At 39.1% G+C, this 20,078-nt stretch overlaps 1 protein-coding gene across 1 annotated transcript in view; it reads left to right on the top strand.

Annotated features, from left to right (window-relative positions):
- Positions 1-19,453, top strand: part of TMEM241 (transmembrane protein 241) — a 55,397-nt gene extending 35,944 nt beyond the window's left edge. The window contains exons 14-15 of the mRNA XM_062501179.1: positions 15,394-15,458; positions 18,858-19,453. Coding sequence (XP_062357163.1) covers positions 15,394-15,458; positions 18,858-18,918 — 126 coding nt within the window. The 3' untranslated portion in view covers positions 18,919-19,453. The remainder of the gene's footprint in view (positions 1-15,393; positions 15,459-18,857) is intronic.
- Positions 19,454-20,078: the final 625 nt, after the last annotated feature.

Genomic DNA, 20,078 nt, shown 5'->3' with positions numbered 1-20,078 from the left:
GTTTTTACTTCTTTGCTCCCCATGGTGTCTTGAAGAGAATGGATAGACTAGATCCCTCTTCATGTCAGTGCAAAAGTAATTGATGATATCCATCTTAATAGCTGGGAAAGTACTGATGTTCTTATTAAAGCAGAAATTCTCTTTTTTCTGCTTCTCATGAAATGGAGAGGCCACAACTGCAGGTCTTCTGGGGCTCTTAGCCTGGTTATGCTCACTGCACCTCTCTTCACATATAGCATTTCACATGAGAATTTCATCTACTGTAATTCCAGGGGCAAACCAACCAAGAGAAATAAAATGAACTCATGCTTTTCACATTGCTGCAATCTTAAAGCCTCTGCCAAAACATGTGCTTCAATTTGTATACCTCTTAATTCCTCTCTCACTGCTGTTTAGCATGCAAGTGCTAGAAAATATTCTGCTGGGAGCTATTTAATTGCAGGAAATTTATAAAGGAGTCCTGCCATGGGTGCCTTCTGAAGTAAATGTCTCTCCCTTATTCTTCTGTATTCATCCATTATGTCTCTCTTAATGGAACAGGATTCTGGAATTAAAAAGTCTGTTTAAAATTTTTATATGTATATCATAACTAGAACAACAATATGTTTGGTTTTCTGGAACTTGCCACTTGGTTATATTGTATACTGAAGTAGTGTCTTCTTTGCATGCTGCTGGCTCAGGCAAAAGTGACAGTGAGATTCCTGGCTGAAAATCCCATTGCTTTCTTGGCTTAGACCTCATAATCCTTTAGGCAAAAATGTCATAAACTCCCGCTGAAGTTCCATAAACAGTGCATTCTCATTTGGCAAAGACCCTGCACTTCATGCAAGACTGTCTCAAGATCTCTGCTCACCCAACCTGGAAAAACTGTGCAGCTGCAAGCCAAAACCCTGGGAGAGAGGGGGAGTTGTGTCCTAGACCCATCTGGACTCTACTAGCAGGAGCTTTTTGTGGCAGCAGTGTGGTTAGAGGTGCATCTCTAATCTGAGAGAGGGAGATTCCATGACCCTGAAGTTTTCAAGGACTCCAACGAGGGGTTCATAAAAGTAGAATTGAACTTGTTCCATCTACACACCTTATGCACTGTCATGCATGTGGATGTGCACATATATGGATGAAGACAATTAAAAATGGTAAAAATCCTTATTGCATTGCCATTGGTCCTCTCTGTATGAAATATATACATTTATTCTTGCTACACATAGTTGACTCCTGTGAGTCACTATGGGGACTATGCAAATATCTTGGAAAAGAAAATGTGTTTCTCAGCTGTGCTTCAAGCAGAGAAGGCAGTCAGTGTGAACTTCACTGCATTGTAAGGGTCTGTAAAAGAGGCTAGTTGCTGAAACCTTAAAAATACAGGGTTTTGGGTAGTTTCCATGGAGACAGCTTCATAGTTATGTTGTAGCAGCCAACACTAATTACACCATATAATTGCTGGGGAGACATCAGTCTCCATAACAACTTCATTGTGTGCTGCATGGCCACTAAGCTAAGTGACACAGGCTCCCTGGGGCACTGTTGCAATTTCAGGAAGCTGTCTTGTAAGAACAGCTGAGACTTGTTGGAGATTTTGAATCACCAGGTAATGGAAAATTTTAATATTGTGAGAGTGGTGTAAATGGCTGCAATTTTGTATCCACTGAAAAAGCCAGCTTTTGGGCATGACATGGTCACATAAAGTTATGTGTTGTGACTTGGGGGTGGTACTGTAGCACAATTTTCATCTGTGCTTAATATAATAAACAGTCTCAGCAGTCATTAACTTTGAGCCCTAAGAGATGCTCTGAAATAGTTTGTTTCCTTTCATTTATTATGATATCCATTTGAAGTGTATATTTGGTACTGGCATATTCTTTAATGTAAATGATGTAAATGTAAATGTAAAGAACCGTGAGCTTGGAGTGTGTCTTTGGAAGACACTTTTTCATTGCTAGAATTGACAAACCATCTCTATATGTACAGTACAAAATGACAATTCAGAAATAATTTTTTTCTAATCTAACAGAATTTTGAATTGCAGAGAATGCAGGTTCATTTGTTCCTCTGCATAATAGATTCCTAGTCCTCCATGTTTTTATTTAGTCTCCTGGAGTTGCTACCATATGGAGAGCTGAGGCTGGGAGATGAATCATTATTGTGACAAAGAGAAGTCAAAAGAATGAGAACTGTTCTGGAAGTCATTTCCGTTGCTAATGCACTGATGTAAATGCCAAAATTACATGGAAGAACTGTGCACTCTAATATACTAATGTAGAAGGCTCCTAAGCTAGCTAAGGCTGGTCTTCGGAAAACAAGAAAGATGTAGCCACAGTCTTCCGCTTTGCTGGTTCTCTGTTCTTTTCAGAATGTGCCCTGTTGATTTTTAAATACCTCCATGGGTGAAATGTCTCCAGGCTGTCTCACAGATCTTGAGCTTTGACCTCAATGATAGGCACTGGGTGTCACACTTCAGGTGGCTTCCTTCAGAAACTTCAGCTGCTGCTCTCTCAAACATGTCTCTGTGTCTTTCTTCTCCTCCCCAACTCATACCAGCTCTTTGCCAAACCTCAAGTGCATTCATTTCTCAGTCCAACTCTGCACACCTGTTTAGGGATTAGATTTTGACTTTCAACAGAAGTCAGCAAACAGCCATAGAGCTCTAGGGTAGGCAGACTAAATGGATTATGTTCTGTTCCTGAAATATGTGGTACTCAGGGAAGTAACATAGGCTTCAGACAATCTCAGGAGATGACTGTGGGCTGTTCTTGACCTATACACAGCCAGCATGGAGAGGAAGAGGGCAGAGTTTAGCTTTCTCTCCATGCATGTTGCTGTGGAAGGCTGTTCTAAGGGGCCAGAAGGGAATGGGTCTGCCTTGCAGAGGCTTCCCCAACTCTTTTTGGAGGAAATGGGAGGCCAAGAGTTTAGTCAGCTATAGTCACTTTTGTCACTGTCTTCCCATGCATGGGACACACAGAGACTGCTGAGGCCCACAGTGTGTAATCTTGTGACATTGCTCATAAAAGACATTGCTCAAAATTGATCAGCTGTATAAATGTTTTTCTAAAAAACATTTTTTTCAAGTATCACATTTTTTAAAGTTTCTGATGGAGTATTTTGATCTTTTGCAATATTTAATGGTTAGAAAGCCCTGGAAAGGCTGTCATTTTTAAATGGAAAAATAAAACCTTGAAAACCAATTCTTCCTTGCAGTCCTTAGCATAATAATAGTAATAATAGCATGTCACTTTCTTTCCATTACATCATTACTAAAACAGCATAAACACACCAAAGAATGGCAATGCAGAGACTGTGCCTCTGTTATTATTGTTGGGTAGTATGGAAAGGGGTCAGTAGGGAGATTTAGTTATCTTCTCTGGGAATTGTTTGTTTATGAATTAGGTTTTCCCAAAGGAGCTGTGAGATGGGAAATACAATAGGAAATGGACTTCATACATGCATAGAAATACCAAAATTCTAAGTGTCATCTGGGAGAGAGGTTGATGGAAACTTGCTATTTTTGCTAGCAGATTTTAAAAAAAAACGTGATTACGCATTCCAAAGTTTCCTATGCTATTTTGATACCGCTGATATCCTCCACAGAGTTCTGAATTAGTCATGACAGAAAAATGTTTTACATCTCATAATGTTGACAAGGAGCATAGGCACTTCAGGTGTGTCTGTGGATTTTAACAATGGAAAATTGCATTGCATTTCTTTTCACTAAAATATTCCCCATAAGCTGGGCATCCTTGTTGGTTCTCACAGCCCCCTTGAGCCCTTTCAGCAGCATTTGGGCTTTCCATGCATAAGAAAAGCAGCATGCACAAGGAATGTCCACCTATAGCAGTGACACTGGGGGCAAAGAGGGGTTTGAAAATGCACTTAAGAAAGGCACAGATCTTGAACTGACAACAGCCCCAGTCTGCAGTGTTCAGCATGAGACCTTTGGGCAATCCTGCATGGAAAGAGCAATCTCTGAGAATGTGTGCAGCATCTCATTCAGCACCTCCCTCTACAGCAAGGGGCTCCAGATGTGATCAGTCTTGGGCTGGTCTTTGGGTCAGTTATGGCAGTGACTTCAGAGTGCTCAGCTGGGTGGGTGTTCACCCTGAGGTGAACAGGTGGAAAAGGCCTAGGTGGAAAAGTTTGCAGTTGGATTCCCAGGTTGCTCAGAGGGCATTTGCTGTTCTCAGGCTTCTGGTCTGCTTTGTGAAGGTATTATCTGCCTACCTGTTTATCTAGCTCTACACTCTGCTGGAACTGGCTTTTTCTTTTCTCCTGGATGCCAGCTGAGCCTCCACTGAGCGGCTGCTATGAAGGTCATGGTTCACCTGTGAGGAGCTTGGAAGTGCATCCTCTCCTGCAAGACAGTTATAAAAACTCTTCCTGATTGATGCCCACTCATGGGCATCCAGCACTTGGGAAGAAGATAGGCACAGGCAGATGCTGAGCTGATTCCTTCCCAAGGAGCCAGTTCCTTTCTTGCCAGATATACATAGCAAACTGTCAGTTTGGCTGTTAAATTCACCACTTAAGTGTGGCAATGAAAATCATGGTTGTTTTGTCTGAGTTATCTTCATGATCTCATGAGATGAAGAATAACTTGGAATGCCAGAAGGTGAGCTGTTACTGAGCTTTACATAAAATGAAGTGTATTTTATTGTGGTATTTTGCAGCAGCAGAGGGTTAGTACAGCTGACTGCTGCCCAAAACTGAAAATCAATACTTCTCAAAACAGATAGAAAAAGTATTTTTTTTACACAACGTATCATATTACTGATCAGTAAAATTCAGTGTCTCAAACCAAAGATAATACTGAGACTGAGTAAAAGTAAAGAGAGGTGTATGTTTCTTACAGGCTTGGATCTTCTTGAAAGGTTCCAGGAACTGAACAATTTCAGAAATGGTAGACATTATATGGAAATTTTTCTAGGGCAGAAAGGGAAATATTAATAAACTGCATGCCATTAGATGTAAGTTTTGTGTCAACTAAGGTCAAGATACAAATACCTCCCTTTCTCTGACGTGCCCATTGATGCCAGACTTGCAGCATTAGGGGAAAATCATAAATTCTCCCAAATTCTCTGCCATCATCCAGTACTTGATTAAACCTCATCTTAGTCCAATCTAGTTTTTGTCTGTGTTCCTAGTAGGTAATATATTTTACAGTTGTTGTTGTTGCTGTTGAAATGCTTATTTCATTACACAGGTATTTAATAATTCATTAAATATTAACAAGATGATGAATCACATTGCCCTGTCAGCTTCTGAACTTAGAGGTTTCAGGGGAGAGGCTAAATGTCAGGAGCCATTTAAGGCCTTTGCAGTAATGAGGCAGCATATAAGCAAAAGAGACTCCTTGACAGGCTGGAAAGATACAGGAAATAATGCATGAAGCATCTACAGGAAAAAAGGGCTGTTGGGTCTTAAGTTTGGTGAAATAGCAAGAATGGGCAAAATGCTTCTTGGCAAATTCAAATAAAATTGAATTTATTTGGTATAAAGAAGCCTTCTTGTGTCTCCCATTAAACGACTTGTTGTCCTTAGCTGACAAAGCTTCAGCTGCCTGGATCGTGCCTCATTTGCAGAAGTGACCTGAACAGATGCTGTTAGTCTGGTGCATGTGCACATACCTGTTTGAATCATGATTTATTGTGTTTTCATATCAGCAAAGCATGCGTAGGAACAGCAATTACAAGAATTTTGCAGGCTGTTCCCTTTGTGACCTTAGAACTGGAACTCTGAAAGTAATAGCAGTTTCTGGACTACAGATGGGCACATTTAAGAGGAATGTTTAAAATATGAGCAGAGGTACTGTTAAAGTTGAGTTCTGTACTATACCCACTTTATAGGCTGAAGATTGGTATCAGTGCTTGAGCTCTTAGTCTTAGAAGGGGAAATGGATATTTTGGCCATAATCTCCAATAGTAGAGGGCAAATGATTCTTCTTTTGGCTTTGTCTTTGATCAGAAAGTCTGACCTTTATGTCTGAGTGAAGGTTAGTGTGCAGTGGCCACTTGATGTTCAGAAAGAAATCACTACCATAATTTTCAACCCAATGTGGTATTTTCCAAGGAGCAAAGAGTTTTGATTTTCTTTAAATAGCTCACTTTTTTATTTTTTGAGGAAAGCAGAATAAGTTATAATGTGCTTGTAATAGTTCAGTCCTATCCCATCAGTCATGTATGTTTATGTATTCCTGCGGTGTACATTTATATAGTACCCGTTTATATACAAATGCATATAGTGATGCATGTTTATACATTGATAGATGTAGGTCTTGCTGAAAAGGAAGAGTCTTGTCTTGACTTGTTCCTCTTTGATCACTGTAAATATGACCATGATATCATGTTTCTCATAAGAGGAGAATTTTCTTCTATAGATTCTATTAATTACACTCTGTAATCCACATCTTTTTTCCTTACTGTGCTTTAATGCTGTAAAATGTTTTTGCAACATAAAACAAACATCATATCTTTGTGGTGGCTGTTGTAAAGTTTAAAAAAGAGAGCGACAGTGAAGAGACAAGAAAATTAAAGCCAAGAGTAAAAATGGCTCTCTATGAGCTATACTTAAAGTCTTGGTATGGCTGAGAGCTGTAAGACAGGTGCCACATACCTTAAAGAGGTGAAGACAGAGGATCCATTAGAAGTGATTCAAAGGCAAGAAATGAAACTTTAATGGTTCTTTTTCTCCTGCAGCCAAACTTCTGATGAAATGCATATGGTACAAGCACAACAGCTTGGCCACTTTCATCTTATATGGAATTAAAAAATGATGAAGTTAGACAGCAGTTCAGCAGTTCTTCTGTTATTCACATGATGCTCAGGGTTAAAAACTAGTTACTGTAGCATATTAATCTGAAAGGATTATACATTAATCATGTATTAATCTGGCAAAACAGAATGACTTTAAGGAAGCTTTAAGGATGCAACCACCTGTTGGTCCCACCTTGCATGTGCAGAATCAGCATCATGGTTTTATTGGTCATCAAATCCTGGAAGCAAAAAGAACTTGCTAAAAACAGTACTAAAAAAAAAACTTCTTAAACGTGATAGAAAGTAGAATATGCACACCTAATTCTTTAAAAACTGGAACTGCATGTAGTTACCTAACCACAGAAATACAGAGTATTATTTTCCCTCTAAACACACACTAGGGCTAATTAAGAAATCTACTTCCTCATAGCAGTCAAAAAGCTAATACATATAAATACTCGTCTGCAGTACAGAGATTATTGGTTTAGGCATTTGTAACATAAAAAAGAGAAACCACCCTAAAATATCTGATGATTTTTCTAGAGGCAAGCATTTGTTCTGCTTTTGTTCTGAAAATATTTTCGAGGGCAAGCTGCTGATTGTGTCATTTGATCTAGCCTCTCCCTCTGATTCTAGTATGTTCTGTATTTTAAATGTAACATGTAGGTAATTTTAAGCTTTGTCAGAATCTATTGCTATAAAGAACAGACTGATTTTACACTAGAACTAAGTTTTATCTTTATCATTAGGCATTTGATTGCTAAGGCATGTTGAAACTCTGGCTGCTTTTGTGTCACAATACATTGAGTTGACTGTGTTCTTAGTCCCTGGAATTTACCATCATTGCTTTTACAATGCTAAAAAAAAATAAAAAGAAGGAAGATGAAATATAAAAAAGGGGCAGAAGAGAGTGACCAAAACCCCCTTTGAGAAAAAAGGTGCATTAGAAAAAATGGAGATGAGTGCAGGCATTTAGGCAAATATGAAATAAACATTCTCAAAGAAATTCACAGTAACTGAAGAAACTTCTCTGTGGCTGGATCAAACCTGTGTGGATCATGAAGTTACTGTCACCGTTGCCATGGTGCCACTGTTGCCATGGTGCCAGCATCACCGGGCTGTCCTTTAAGGAGCAGCTTGTATTTCAGAAGGGTTAAAGGGTTTTCTTCCTTCAGAAGAGCAGAGCAGAGTCCTCCTATGAGCAATGTGCACCTAAGTATGCTGTAATGCACAAACTCCTTACGTTGTCTGCTGATTCCATAGACTGACAGTCTCCAGTTAAGTCTGTCAGGGGATGAAATCCCTCAGGGCACATTTGCACTTCGGTCAGGCTGAGGGTAACACAGCAGATGTGCTCGAGTTAGTGTTAAACTAATGAGGAGAATCGAGAGCAATGCCTGTTTTGCTTTCTCCTTTCCTCCAATCTATTTCACTTTGCATTGTTTCTTTCCCTGTGTTTGGGCTCCTCAGCTTTGCAGGCAGGATCATAGCTTTGCTGTTTCTTTTGGAAAGAGCCATTATTTTAGTGGTTCAAGGTTAAAGCTTCATTAACTTCCCTTGGAAAAAGTTGTGTGGCTGATTGTCAGTGGATTTATTAGCAGTGCTCCTTCAGGGGCTTCATTATCACCTGCAACCTTTACGTTAAGCAGCCAATTTTGTCTTGCCTTTTGATTGGTAACAACAGATCCTCAGAACAAAGCTGAAAAGTCTCAGATTTTGTTTCATTGTATTGATTAATATAGCTAAATTCATATCTAGGGAGAAGAGACTTTAAAGGAGAGTTGGTCAGAGGAATTTTGCCTGAATTTCCTGTATCTTTTTTAACCAGAGATTGACCTTGGTACTGTAAAAACATTTTGTGAAGAGCCTTTGAGGTTCTAATGATTTTACTGAAAGTTTTGTCATTGCAATAGGCAATATAATTGAAGGCTTCCAGGGAAGTTTTTATTTCTGTGGTAGATCATCCCAAAAGCTGACCTAAAATTAAATAGTGAATGCTACTTTGATTTTGGTCAGTTTCTGCATGCAGGATTCATTCAGATGCTTAATTCTGCTCATGACAGAGGACATCTCCTGTGCACAGTATCTGCATCTGTTAACAGTGCTTTATTTTGTTTGATGACCATAGGAAAAAAATAGGCTTTTTTCTACACACTCTGTATTTGTTTTTTCCCTGTCCTAATTGCCAGTAATCCAGTCAGACTTGACATTAGTTCTAGTCCCATCCTCTGTTTCTTGTGAGGGAGAATATGTACCATGTTTGTCATCTTTAGCAGGGATTTTTGTTGCCAACTAATGGCAGATTTCCAATGAACAGCACCAGCCTTGCACAGTCATGAGCTTACAGGTGGTCATTGGTGCCTCTTCTTGCTCATTGCTGACTTTCTGCAGTTTGAAACCTCACAGTCAGCACCTGCTTTATAAATATCTCCCAAGTCTGGGTTATTTCAAAAAGACTTGTCAATACATGCTGGATCACTTCAGTCAGGGTTTGGACAGCAGAGATCCCAATCTCTCAGTGTTCTTCCATGTATTTGGCTGTCCCAGTCAATGCCTTCATCTGTCCATCTGGCTCTGTAGCTGCTGCATGTCTGTGAATGAAAGTGTTCTTGCTAAGGTGCAGAGAATTTACCCATCTGGCAATGTTCCACTGTCTTAAATTTGGATGAAGGATAGCAGAGGAGGGCAAGATGGAAATGGTTTGTAGACCACCTAAGATGGAAAATGTGTGTAAAACAAAGAGAAATGGTATTAAAAGCTTAGAAAATTCATGTGATTTAATGAATACAGAGGATAGCATTAAAATATTAATTGTTCTTTTCTCCTATTCTGAAGATTTTAGGGGTTTTTTAGACATATTTCCATTCCTGGCATAACATTTTGTGTGCACATGTAACATATGCTTACTCTGAAGTAAACAAAAGTACAAAAGAGATGTAACTCTGAAATTTGGGAAATTATTTCAGTGGCTGTCTCTCGAGAAAAAAAATCTGTGTTGTTATTGATATTTGCCTGCCGTAATTTTTATCTTTTTGGTAGTACTGGATTATCTTGATGTAGCTGTTTTCAGTGGCACTAACAATGATCCATTTCCCTGGTGATTTTTGATGATTATCTTAGCAGCTGGTTAAACCACGCAGAAGAGGTACAAAACAAATATTATGTCTATAAAAAGCTTGATATTACTTCAATTCTGACAGTAGAATGAAAACAAAGGCTACGTACATCAGAATCTTTTTCCTGATGTTTTGAGAAGATGACCCGATGGTAAATAGAATGATTTATTCTGAACAGTGAGTGAACTTGATGAGCTGTTTCAAAACATTCTCTTTGGAAAAAATACGCGTTTCTGTAAGGACAGAGGTTTTGGCAGTTTGGGGAAGTGAAGTTACAAGGATTGGCTCTGTGTACACAAACTAATGAAAACTTTTGTAAAGTATTCTGTGTTCACTTCACAGTGAGAACTATGACATTTAACTTCTTAGCAGTTTAAAAGTTTCAGAGAAAACATAGTTTTATATGGAACGTACAAGTAGAGTCGTATTATTAACAAATCATGGTCATGTCAGGACTAAATCCCCACCATAACTTTCCATTCCAGATAGAAAGATTAAATCAGAATCTAAATTTTGAAAATGTCCTCATTGTGTTCTTGGCTATATAAACAACATGTTCCTGAACAACTGAGAAATGCTAGATATTCAAAATCTACAGCCAGCTTCTGCAGCCTGAAAATTTTTCTCTGAAATGATTGTAAAATCAGGGATGAAAGGGATCCATTATAGCTTGGTCAGGAATGACACATTTATCTGGCCAGTGATGTCTGGTTTGAACTGATCGAGATTGGACACTCCAGAGGCTGTGGTTATACCACAACTGGTCAGCTGTGGTATAACCACAGCCTAGAGAAGGCAAGGCAGCAAAGAATGCAGAGTTCCACATTCCTCCATCTCCCAGGATCCAAATCTGTGCATTGCCAAGGACCAGGATCCCTTAGGATGCCATCTCCTATCTTCAAGCTACATGTCAGATTTATCAGTTTTCTCATGTTATACATTCTAGAAAAACATCTAACAGGGAAGCTGGCTCAAGAGTGATCTTGCCTGTTCTTAAGGTCTACAGGAAGAAATCCTCCAATCTTTATTTTTTATTTTGTTATCTGTAAACTAAATTAATCCCTTATTCTAAAATAAATTCCATCTCCCCCCCCCCCACCCCATTTTCCCAAAACAACATTTATGAGACAAGTTTTACTTTCTCTCTGGAAATTTTTTCTTATCTTACCATAAAGTAATATGGAGAAAGGAGGAAATCATTCATGTCACGATTTGTGCAGCGGTCTCTATCAAAGTTTCTTGGGAATCCTTTAAAGCTAGTGGTAATTGTGTCTCCCTCCACCTGGGAATCACTACAGCAGATACAGAAAAAGCAGACGCATCGGAGCACATTTTTTCCTATGCCTTATCTTTTCCTGTGCAAATGTGATTTTGTGTGCTGAATCTGTCCCTACTGTGCAACAAGTTCTTCCACACATTGGGATATTTCTGCTTCATGGATCTTAGTCTGTTACCCAGCATTTCAATGATGCCATTGTTTTTCTAGTTGCCAGTAATTCAGCTTGGTAATGGGCAAACTCTGGAGCTTTGGAATAGAATAAATCTCTTCGGATCCTGAAGTTGAGTGCTGTGTTGTCCTTGATAGGAGCTTGCTAAGTGTAAATGGCAATGTAAGCAGTGTGTGGAATGTTGTATGGCACCTGAGCCTGTCTCTGGTTCACAGAATAATGGGGACACCTGAAGTTTTCACCTTTTATGTGGGAACCTGAATTTGGGAATCTCCTGTAACCAATAAGTTTGAAACCTCTAACTGGCTGAGTTGCTGTTTTTTCTCCTGGTTCCTGTTCAGCCCTTGTACTAGAGTATTTATGTGAGGAATACCAGAGTATTTGTGTGTTTTGTTTCCTGACTATATGGGCCCAATCTCTTGTGTGGAGGAGATTAGCTCACTCTTCTCAGACCTGATAATCCCAGATAAGTATGCATTACAAGGATACACTTATTTCCTGCCATACTGATACACATTGTAAATAACTAGAACTGTTTTTGGTTGAGGTGCCAAGCACAATTTGAAATGCCAAGGTTTTTGATAATTTTTAAAATTACTTGTGAATAACTCAATGTTTGGAACTATAGAAATAGCTGGAATCAAGGAAGATAGATGTTAATAAAGTGTTCTTTTAAAATGGGTCTTGTTTTCACAGTACAGTGGAATAACACAATAAACTTAGACTGAATTATTTTAAGTAACAATCTTGAGGGGAGGTTGTTTTGTTTTGTTTTGTTTTGATTTGATTTTTCATGCAAGGAAGGGTTTTAAATGATTTCTCAGGAAAAAATTCAGCTCACACGGAGATGTTTTGTTAAGTTATGCCATGCTTGAATTTTTTCCTAATCATGGAAAGCTGTGTCAGAATTTTGTAAGAAAATTTTAGGGTATGAATGTTTTTAAAGTAGTTTTTGTAATGACTGGTCACAGCTCCTTTAAAAGTAGAAGAGTCCATGGAGCTATTCCTGTTTCCAGAATAGTTAGCATTCAACCAGCCTGTATCATTTGATAGAATTAGTGACTGTATGTCAAAATCTTGGGGAGCTTTGTTCAAAATAGGCATATTATAGCTAATTAAAATTTTCCTTTCCACCTCTTAGTTTTAAAGATCCAGTATCAAAATATATTTGGAAATCATTAACTTCAGTTTGCCCTTTAATTTTCTTTCTTTTGTCTTGAAAGCTCATTCCTTTTAGTAAAGTATCTGCATGCCTAGGAGGACAACTGTGACCTTTAAAGTGAAGAAAGAGAGATGACTGCACTTAGCTTGTTGTAAATTCATTTTGTAGGTTTTTTTTTGGGTTTTTTTGAAGGCCATTCAGAACGTCAGTGTAGGTGGAGTTTTTTTTTTCAAAGTAAATGTGCACTTAAAACACTTCAGATAATACTGAAATGTACTTAAAGGAAAATTACCTTATCTCCTGTGTACCTAGGATTCAGATTCTTCCCCTGGAACAAATTACATTGCTAGCTTCTCTGAAAACTTGTTTGTCATTTTTAAACATATTCTTCTCTTAGATAAACCATCAAAGGTAGACATTTTAGCAACGTTTTTTCCTTTGGTTTATTTGTGATTTGTTTTTTCTCTCCTTACACACACTTACTTCATACACTCTTCCAACCCACATTTTGTTTGTCTTTGGCACTGAGAGACTCTTACATAATTTCTCAAAAATACAACAGTGTTCAGCTATAATAGTCCAAAAGGCTACAGCCTGCATTTTTGCAGAGGATTGGGATGATCACAGTAGAATGGTGTATTGTTTCTGATAGGGCCTGTTTTTGGAGGTTTCTTGAATGCCTGTTTATCTGCTCTTGGCCTCTTCTCAAGTTTCTAATAAACAGAACTCAACAAGGGAGTGGGTGACACAACTTTAACTTGTGCCACTTCTCAAATACAGCACTTCAGTTTCTTTGAGGAGACGAGCTTAAGCAAAAGAACACTCTGGACGTACCACAACTGCCATCCTTCATTAGGTTCTGTTTATGTGGTCAGTAATTGGTATTGGGTATTTTTATATAGTAAGTTAGTATTAACCTTAAATAAGCTCAGTACAGTTAATTCCACAAACATTCGCACCAGAGTAAATGAGAAATGGTTCCTTGTAGGTCAGTGCATCTGCTGCACTGCTTGTAAGAGGAGAACCCAGGCCAGTAGAACAAGGTGCAAATGAATTTTACAGCACTGTTTTTTAACTAATGAACATTCAGCCTCAAAGCTGGTTTTTAGGTAAAGTGCATGAAATATTCAGCTCCTGAATAGTTACTTGTCACTGTTTGGAGTAGGTGTCAGCTCTCTCTAGCTGCAAATGACTGTGAGACAGGCCACTGAATGTGCAGAGTTGCACTTGAGTTTTGAAGCATAACTCTCTGTTTGTGACTTGTCCTTGTCCTCTGTCACTCTCCTTTGGGTATGTATGTTAAGTTGTATATTTGCTTACATGTACAGATACGAGGCTATAAGAGTAGATGCATATCTTTGATTTTCCCTAGGAGTAGGAACTCACTTTTTCTGTTGGCTTAGAGCTGTACAGCACTGCCTGTGTTGTACACTGCTGTGGCTGGCAGTGTGAAAACACTTAAGGCAGATGAAGTTTGTGTCAGGAGGTGTGTCTGTGGTTGTGTTGGTACCAGCCATTTGGTTTCTGAGCAGGGATGGAGTGTGTCTACAGTCATGAGTTATCCTGCTTGGATGAAGTCCATCTCCTGCCTCGTTTCCTCTGACAGGGGCCTGGGCTATATGCACACGGAGAACAGTCATGGTGTGAGTTATGACAATGTCTAGGAAGAAAAAAGCCACCTGCATGCTTGAATGTCCCTAAAGTAGAAAACATCCCCAAAGAGGCCAGAGGAGGTACTCCTTGTGTAGTCCCCACTGAACTCCTTTGCTCCTGTACCATTGCATGGTCTCACTGCTGCATTCAGATTGCTGTCCCCTCTCCACCTTACTCATAGAGGGGGACTGGAGAGAGGACACACAACCTTCTCTTCTTCACCTGCCATTCCTATATGTGATCCTGCACTAATTGCACTCCATGCAGATTCAGAGCCTGCGTTTTAAAATGTGGCTGTAACAAATGTAGCAGGTATTGACTAGCAGTCCTAGTCCAAGCTCTGCTGCACAGAATCCACTCTGAAATGGCATTTGCTTCCCTGTTGCACATGTAGTAATGCTTTAACAAGTAATAGATTACAGAATGAAGTTTCTGCTGTCTCCCCTGGGAGTCAACTAGGCAAACAATAATTAAGAAATCTTCGCTGATAATTGTTTAAATGTTTTGTTTCTTAATTTCATCTTTTTCCTTGGGCAATTTTGTCTTAAGAGAAATAATTCTTTTCATTCCTCAGTGCTTGTGTTTCCCAAGTTTTTGTAAACCACTACCAAGTCTTCCTTTCCCACAGGCATTGCTTATCCTAACTGTTGACTGAAAATCAATCCCTCCATCTAATGACTGTCACTGTTCTTTGAACTCTTTCCATTTTACATTATCCATCTGGCAGCAAAACATCCCAAACTGCACGCAGGCTGCAGATGTGGTAGCTCCATGGCTGCTGCAGCAGGGATCTAATACAAACCATTGTATGTCAGGATCTAGCTGTTTCTGGGATCAGTACTTGGAAAGTATAAAGTAATTTGTCTCTAGTTTCTGTGCCCAGGGCACCTGGGGGCAATGAAAGATTTGTAGCATGAACCTACTGAAGTTGTGTTGTTTTACTTAGCCCTATACCCTGTTAATTTTTGCTTGGTTTTTATACACCTATAAGCACATTTCAAGCCCTTACTCTTCTCAGAAATACAAGGCTTTCCAAACCTGGGATCTGACTGATCTCCCCTGTCTGCTGTCAGCAAGCAAAAGCCAGCAGGATTCTAGGCCAGGCCAGCTAGGATATGTGACAAGGGATCTCATGTGATGTGTTACTATCATACTATCTTCTCCAACTAAAAGAAGAAGATATGACTGCCCACATGGAAATTAAATTTCAGCAAAAGTATTTTAGTTTTCATTTTTCACAAAGTGCTTTTTCCTTCTTTTCAATTTAACAGGTTATCACTGCTAGCTTATCACCGTTCTTCTTTGTCATGACTGCCAATGTGCTAACAATTTCTTGGTAAGTGCCTACATGAGCTTTTTGCTTTATAGTAAAGATGAATTTTCACACAGTGCTTCATGTGGAAATACTTTAAAATGTCAAGTTCTATTGCTGTCAGTATTATTTTGAATGTAAGAAGAACCAGGTGTGCGATGATGGATGCAGTGCACCAATAGAAGAGTGTTTCTTCTGCCTCTGTGGAAGAACATGGACATTTTGGACATTAAGCCTCACCACAATTCACTTGGAATGTTTTACAGTGAGGCAAATGGATCCAATAGGCAAATAAATGAACCATTCAAAGTCATGCTGCAACTTAGTGGCAGAACTGGAAATAAAATACAGGACTCAAGGTTTGCTGACAGCATCTTTTTAACCAAGAGGGTACAAGTTTCCCTAACATACTGTGCACTGTAAATGCATGAAATCAAACTGAAGAAAAATAATATTAATAAACGTTTACCAAAGCTGTATTTGGATTTTGTAACGTGTGGCCACACATTACAAATCACCTAACCTGAATTCTTTTAGGTAGTACTATAATTGACCGGAGTGCAAACTCCCTTGGTCAAACGCAATATTTTTGATCCATGTTTATATAGCACACAGTGAAAAGGAGTCACAGAGCATGGCTGATGCTCCTAAATGCTTCTGCAAATGACTTCTCAATATGGGGTTAGGCATGTGTCTCTGAGGATGGATTTGTTAATGGAAATAAAAATCTACTTGCTTTTGAAAAGCTTTAAGCTTCCTTTTTTCATCTTGATTCATGATTCTTTCAGTTTGACTGCCATCCTAAAGATTCAGCTCTGCACTGAATGGAATTAGCATATCCTTTCTTCAGGTGTGATAAGAGCCTTAGAGAAAGGAGAATCTCCATTTCAGACTGTCCTCATTTACTTATGTGTGAATATGCATTCCTATCTGTATTTTAGGCACATGTAATCTCAAATGCTAAAGTAAATTGTGCATTTTTTTTAGCTCTAGGAAATACATGCTACCTGTGCATGTCAGAGACTTAACCAATACCAATGCACCTACAATACTCCTGGTCTAGGCCATTAACTTGCTGCTCTTCACCATGTTTTACATGTGTTTGTGCAGGTCTGTCAGGTGTGTGCTAGAGGCAGACTTTGATTATATGTCTGTATTCACTGATATGTGCACTAAAAATTAATGTGTACCTTTGTTAATGTGAGCGCATGGACTCGTATAGTTGCACCAATGCCACCTGCCCTGTATGGATTGAAACTTCTATACATGATGAACACGTCTGTATGTTTAAAAGAAAATTTGGACCACTGTTATACTTTGATTGTCATAATTCAAAAATAAAACAATTTCTTTTACTTATTTATTTTTAAAATTTTGGTTCTGCTAGTGCTTGTGCACTGGCATTGGCAGTGGCTTGACTTATCAGCAAAGATCTGGAAATAGTTTGTTGGATGATAGCAGCTGCAAAGCACTCATGAGAACATTAATCACTGAGGATTTTAGTGCTGCTCCACTGTGGTCATGGACAATATCATATGTTAATTTTTGAACTATGGGCAAGCGTAGCTAACTGTGACCCCACTATAAACAGAAGCTGGAGGATTTGCCAGATGGGAAAATGAAGGTAAAATAAAGGGTTGGCATTTAGGCATGGTTTTTGCTCTGCTTCATCTTGAAGATATAACAGTGGTTTCCATTTGCCTAGTAATTCGGCCTGCATGGGTATGTGGATCCCAAGATTCAACTCCTTCAGAAAGGGATTCTTCTTCTCTGATGTAAGACATATGATATTAAAGAACAGCTCAGGTGCAGGTGTCTTTTTACAGAGCAAGGCTCTGTAAAGTTTAACTTTATTATCTTTTGTACATAATTGCCAATCTAAATTTTGAAGTAGTATGTCAGAAATTGCTTTATTTTTGAATGTCTCTGTTAAAAATTTAGAAAACAACACAACTATAGAAACAGGGGGAAAAAAATCCAAGGCTCTGTCGATTTTAGGTCTTCCATATGTAGTGTTTTGGTTTTGTTTTTTTTCCTTTAGGATAAAGGATATATTATCCAACCTTAGCTTCCAAAGGAATTAATGCATAGGGTGTGTTTATAGCTGGAGCTGAAATAAGACATGGGGTTTAGCCCTCTCCAGAAAAAAGCACTCAGAAGTTGTTACAGATTGCAGGTGACCAGACTCAGTGGTTTAGACCTTTTTTGAAAAGCTTGCAGCCCTTGCAGCCTTTTGCTCCTTGTCAGTAATTCCACACCAAATCTATTCTGTCTCGCCAGTGGACCATCACAGACTGTCTGTAGAACCTACTTTCCAGGACTATTTACTGTGTAAGATGTTGTGCTTTTGTTATACAATATTTTTTTTCCTCTCAGGAACAAGGGCAATTATGTGTTTTTTAAAAGAGCTCACCAAAGCTAAGATTTAACTGAATGTAATGCTATTAGACCAAAGAGCCTTCAGCTTTTTGTGCTTTTTTTCAAGGAAAAAAAAAGAGTACTCTTAGAAATGAACTTAACAGAAGTTTGTTTTGTTTATAAAGTTCAGTAAGGAGCTTTTCTGTTTCATAAGCTAATTAAGCCATGGGGCTAAGATGAAAGGTCAGTACACTTAGCTTTGCACTGTTATAAAAGGGGAGAAGGGTCAGCATCCAAGCATATTCCTGTCAACTGTGAGAGATAACAGAGGACACTTGGGTATTATTAACTCTTGCATACAGTGAGTGGGTTGATAGCATATTTCAGTGAGGGTTTTTGTAGAAACATTCATCCTGACTTGGAGCCCTGCTCCCAGGCTGACTCCTGGGGAGCAACCTAAGTGCCACAGCTGTGCTGTGAGCAGCACAGGAAAGAAGTGCTTGGGCCCATGTGCATTCTTGGTTAGGGCAGCTCCTTTCACCTCACCAAGGGAAGCAAACACAGGAGTTACTACTGACCTCACTATGCCAATGGGATCACCCAGCACAAAAGGGTTTCCCCAGATTTCGCCTTGTCTACAAAACCTAGGTTTTACATCTCCTGATGCTGTCAAGTGGCAAATTTTCAGGACAGAACACAAACAGAAATTGCAAGAGGGAATCATTAGTCTGATAAGGTTCAAACTCTCTTGCCTTCCTTTCCTATTCTTGCTAGTGTAGGGGTCTGCAGCTATTCTTGTAACTAAGGGCAACCTTCTCCATTTAGATTCTTGTGTATGCGTTTTCACTGAATACCACCAGCCCTAAAACACAGGAAAGGTAGTTTCTGTTGAGATCATTTAAATACGATATTTTGGGTTTCAGCACTTTTTTTAGCAAGACAAATGAAAAGATCACCTGGGTTACTGTCTCTAGGTTGGAATGTGTTTTGATAAAAGATAATACCATTTTGTATCAAGTAGGAGGACTTGTATGATGCTAAATTTGTGATATACTTTGTTTACAGCCTTGTGATCGGTGGAGTTGGAGAAGCATTGCTTGTTTACACTGAAAGGACAGGCACATAAAGAGGAACCAGATCTCACCAGCTGGAAAAGAGCTGACTTGCAGCCTAGAGACACTATCACGAAAAAGAAAAAGCGGCAGCAGGAATGAAGAAGTGCAACCAAACATGAGGAAAAGGATCTACTGTTTGTTTTAATTAAGAAAAGAACCTATGCTCTTAATAGTGCTGGTAAGGGTGCAGCATGGTTGGCAAAGATGGTAAGGAGCCTTTGCCTCAAAGCACAAGACAAACTCTATCAAATTGATGTGATAAAAGAAAAACTGCACTGCCTCATGCTGATGGCTCTGTGTGAGCACCACTCAGTAGCAGCTTCTTGCACAGGGAACTAAACTCAGGAAAAGCAGAATTCCCCATTGGATGCCCCCAGTGTTTTGTTTTGTTTTTTTATTGTTTGAAGCAGACAGCGGGTCACACCAAACAATGTCAGACCCCAGATCCTGCCATAAATTCAGGATCTGGAAGGATGGATTTTGCCTCCAACTGTTCTGTAAGCAGCAAGCTGCCACACACAGGTCTCTAGTCATGTTGTCTGAACTGGCACAGGGGCTGAGGCCAAGGGGCTTGTGGAGATAATCCCCTTCTGGAACTGTGGCAGTTTGACAGCTTTGCAGAAAGGGAAAATCAGCAATAAATCTCAATATCTATAGTGATTGCTCTTTGTGAATTTTTTCCTCTCCCATTCGCTGAGATTTCTCTTGAACTCTGCCAACTTTTGTTAGCTGGAGGGGGTGGAGGGACAAGTACTGCTCCCAGCAGTGGTTTGTCTCCTAAATTATTGCAAGAGGACACAAAGAACATGAACCTTGAATGAATGTCATAAAGCGTGTAAGGAAATTAATCTCAAGAGTTCTTAAAATAATTTCACTTCTGGTTGCTTAATGATTATTAGAAATTAGTCTTGATATAATAAAGCCTGGAACCTATGTGAAAGTAATATTAAATGACAAGTTTATATTGTGGGAAAGGCCTACATGGTAAAAGCAACTTGGTAACAAATCTTCAGTGAGGAGAGGGACTTGTCTCACATGATGTTAGATACTAGTTTCCTTCATAGTCAGTAGAAAGAGGGTTGCCCTCACAGAGATGATCCTTCTTGAATAGATTGCTGTGTTAGGAAGTGAATGTGTCTCTGTAGATAAAAACTGGGTGACTAATCTAGAC

Source organism: Cinclus cinclus, chromosome 1 (genome assembly GCF_963662255.1).
Source record: "Cinclus cinclus chromosome 1, bCinCin1.1, whole genome shotgun sequence".
Taxonomy (NCBI): Eukaryota; Metazoa; Chordata; class Aves; order Passeriformes; family Cinclidae; genus Cinclus; species Cinclus cinclus.
Note: the sequence above shows the minus strand (reverse complement) of the source record. Positions and strands in the feature narration are given on the sequence as shown.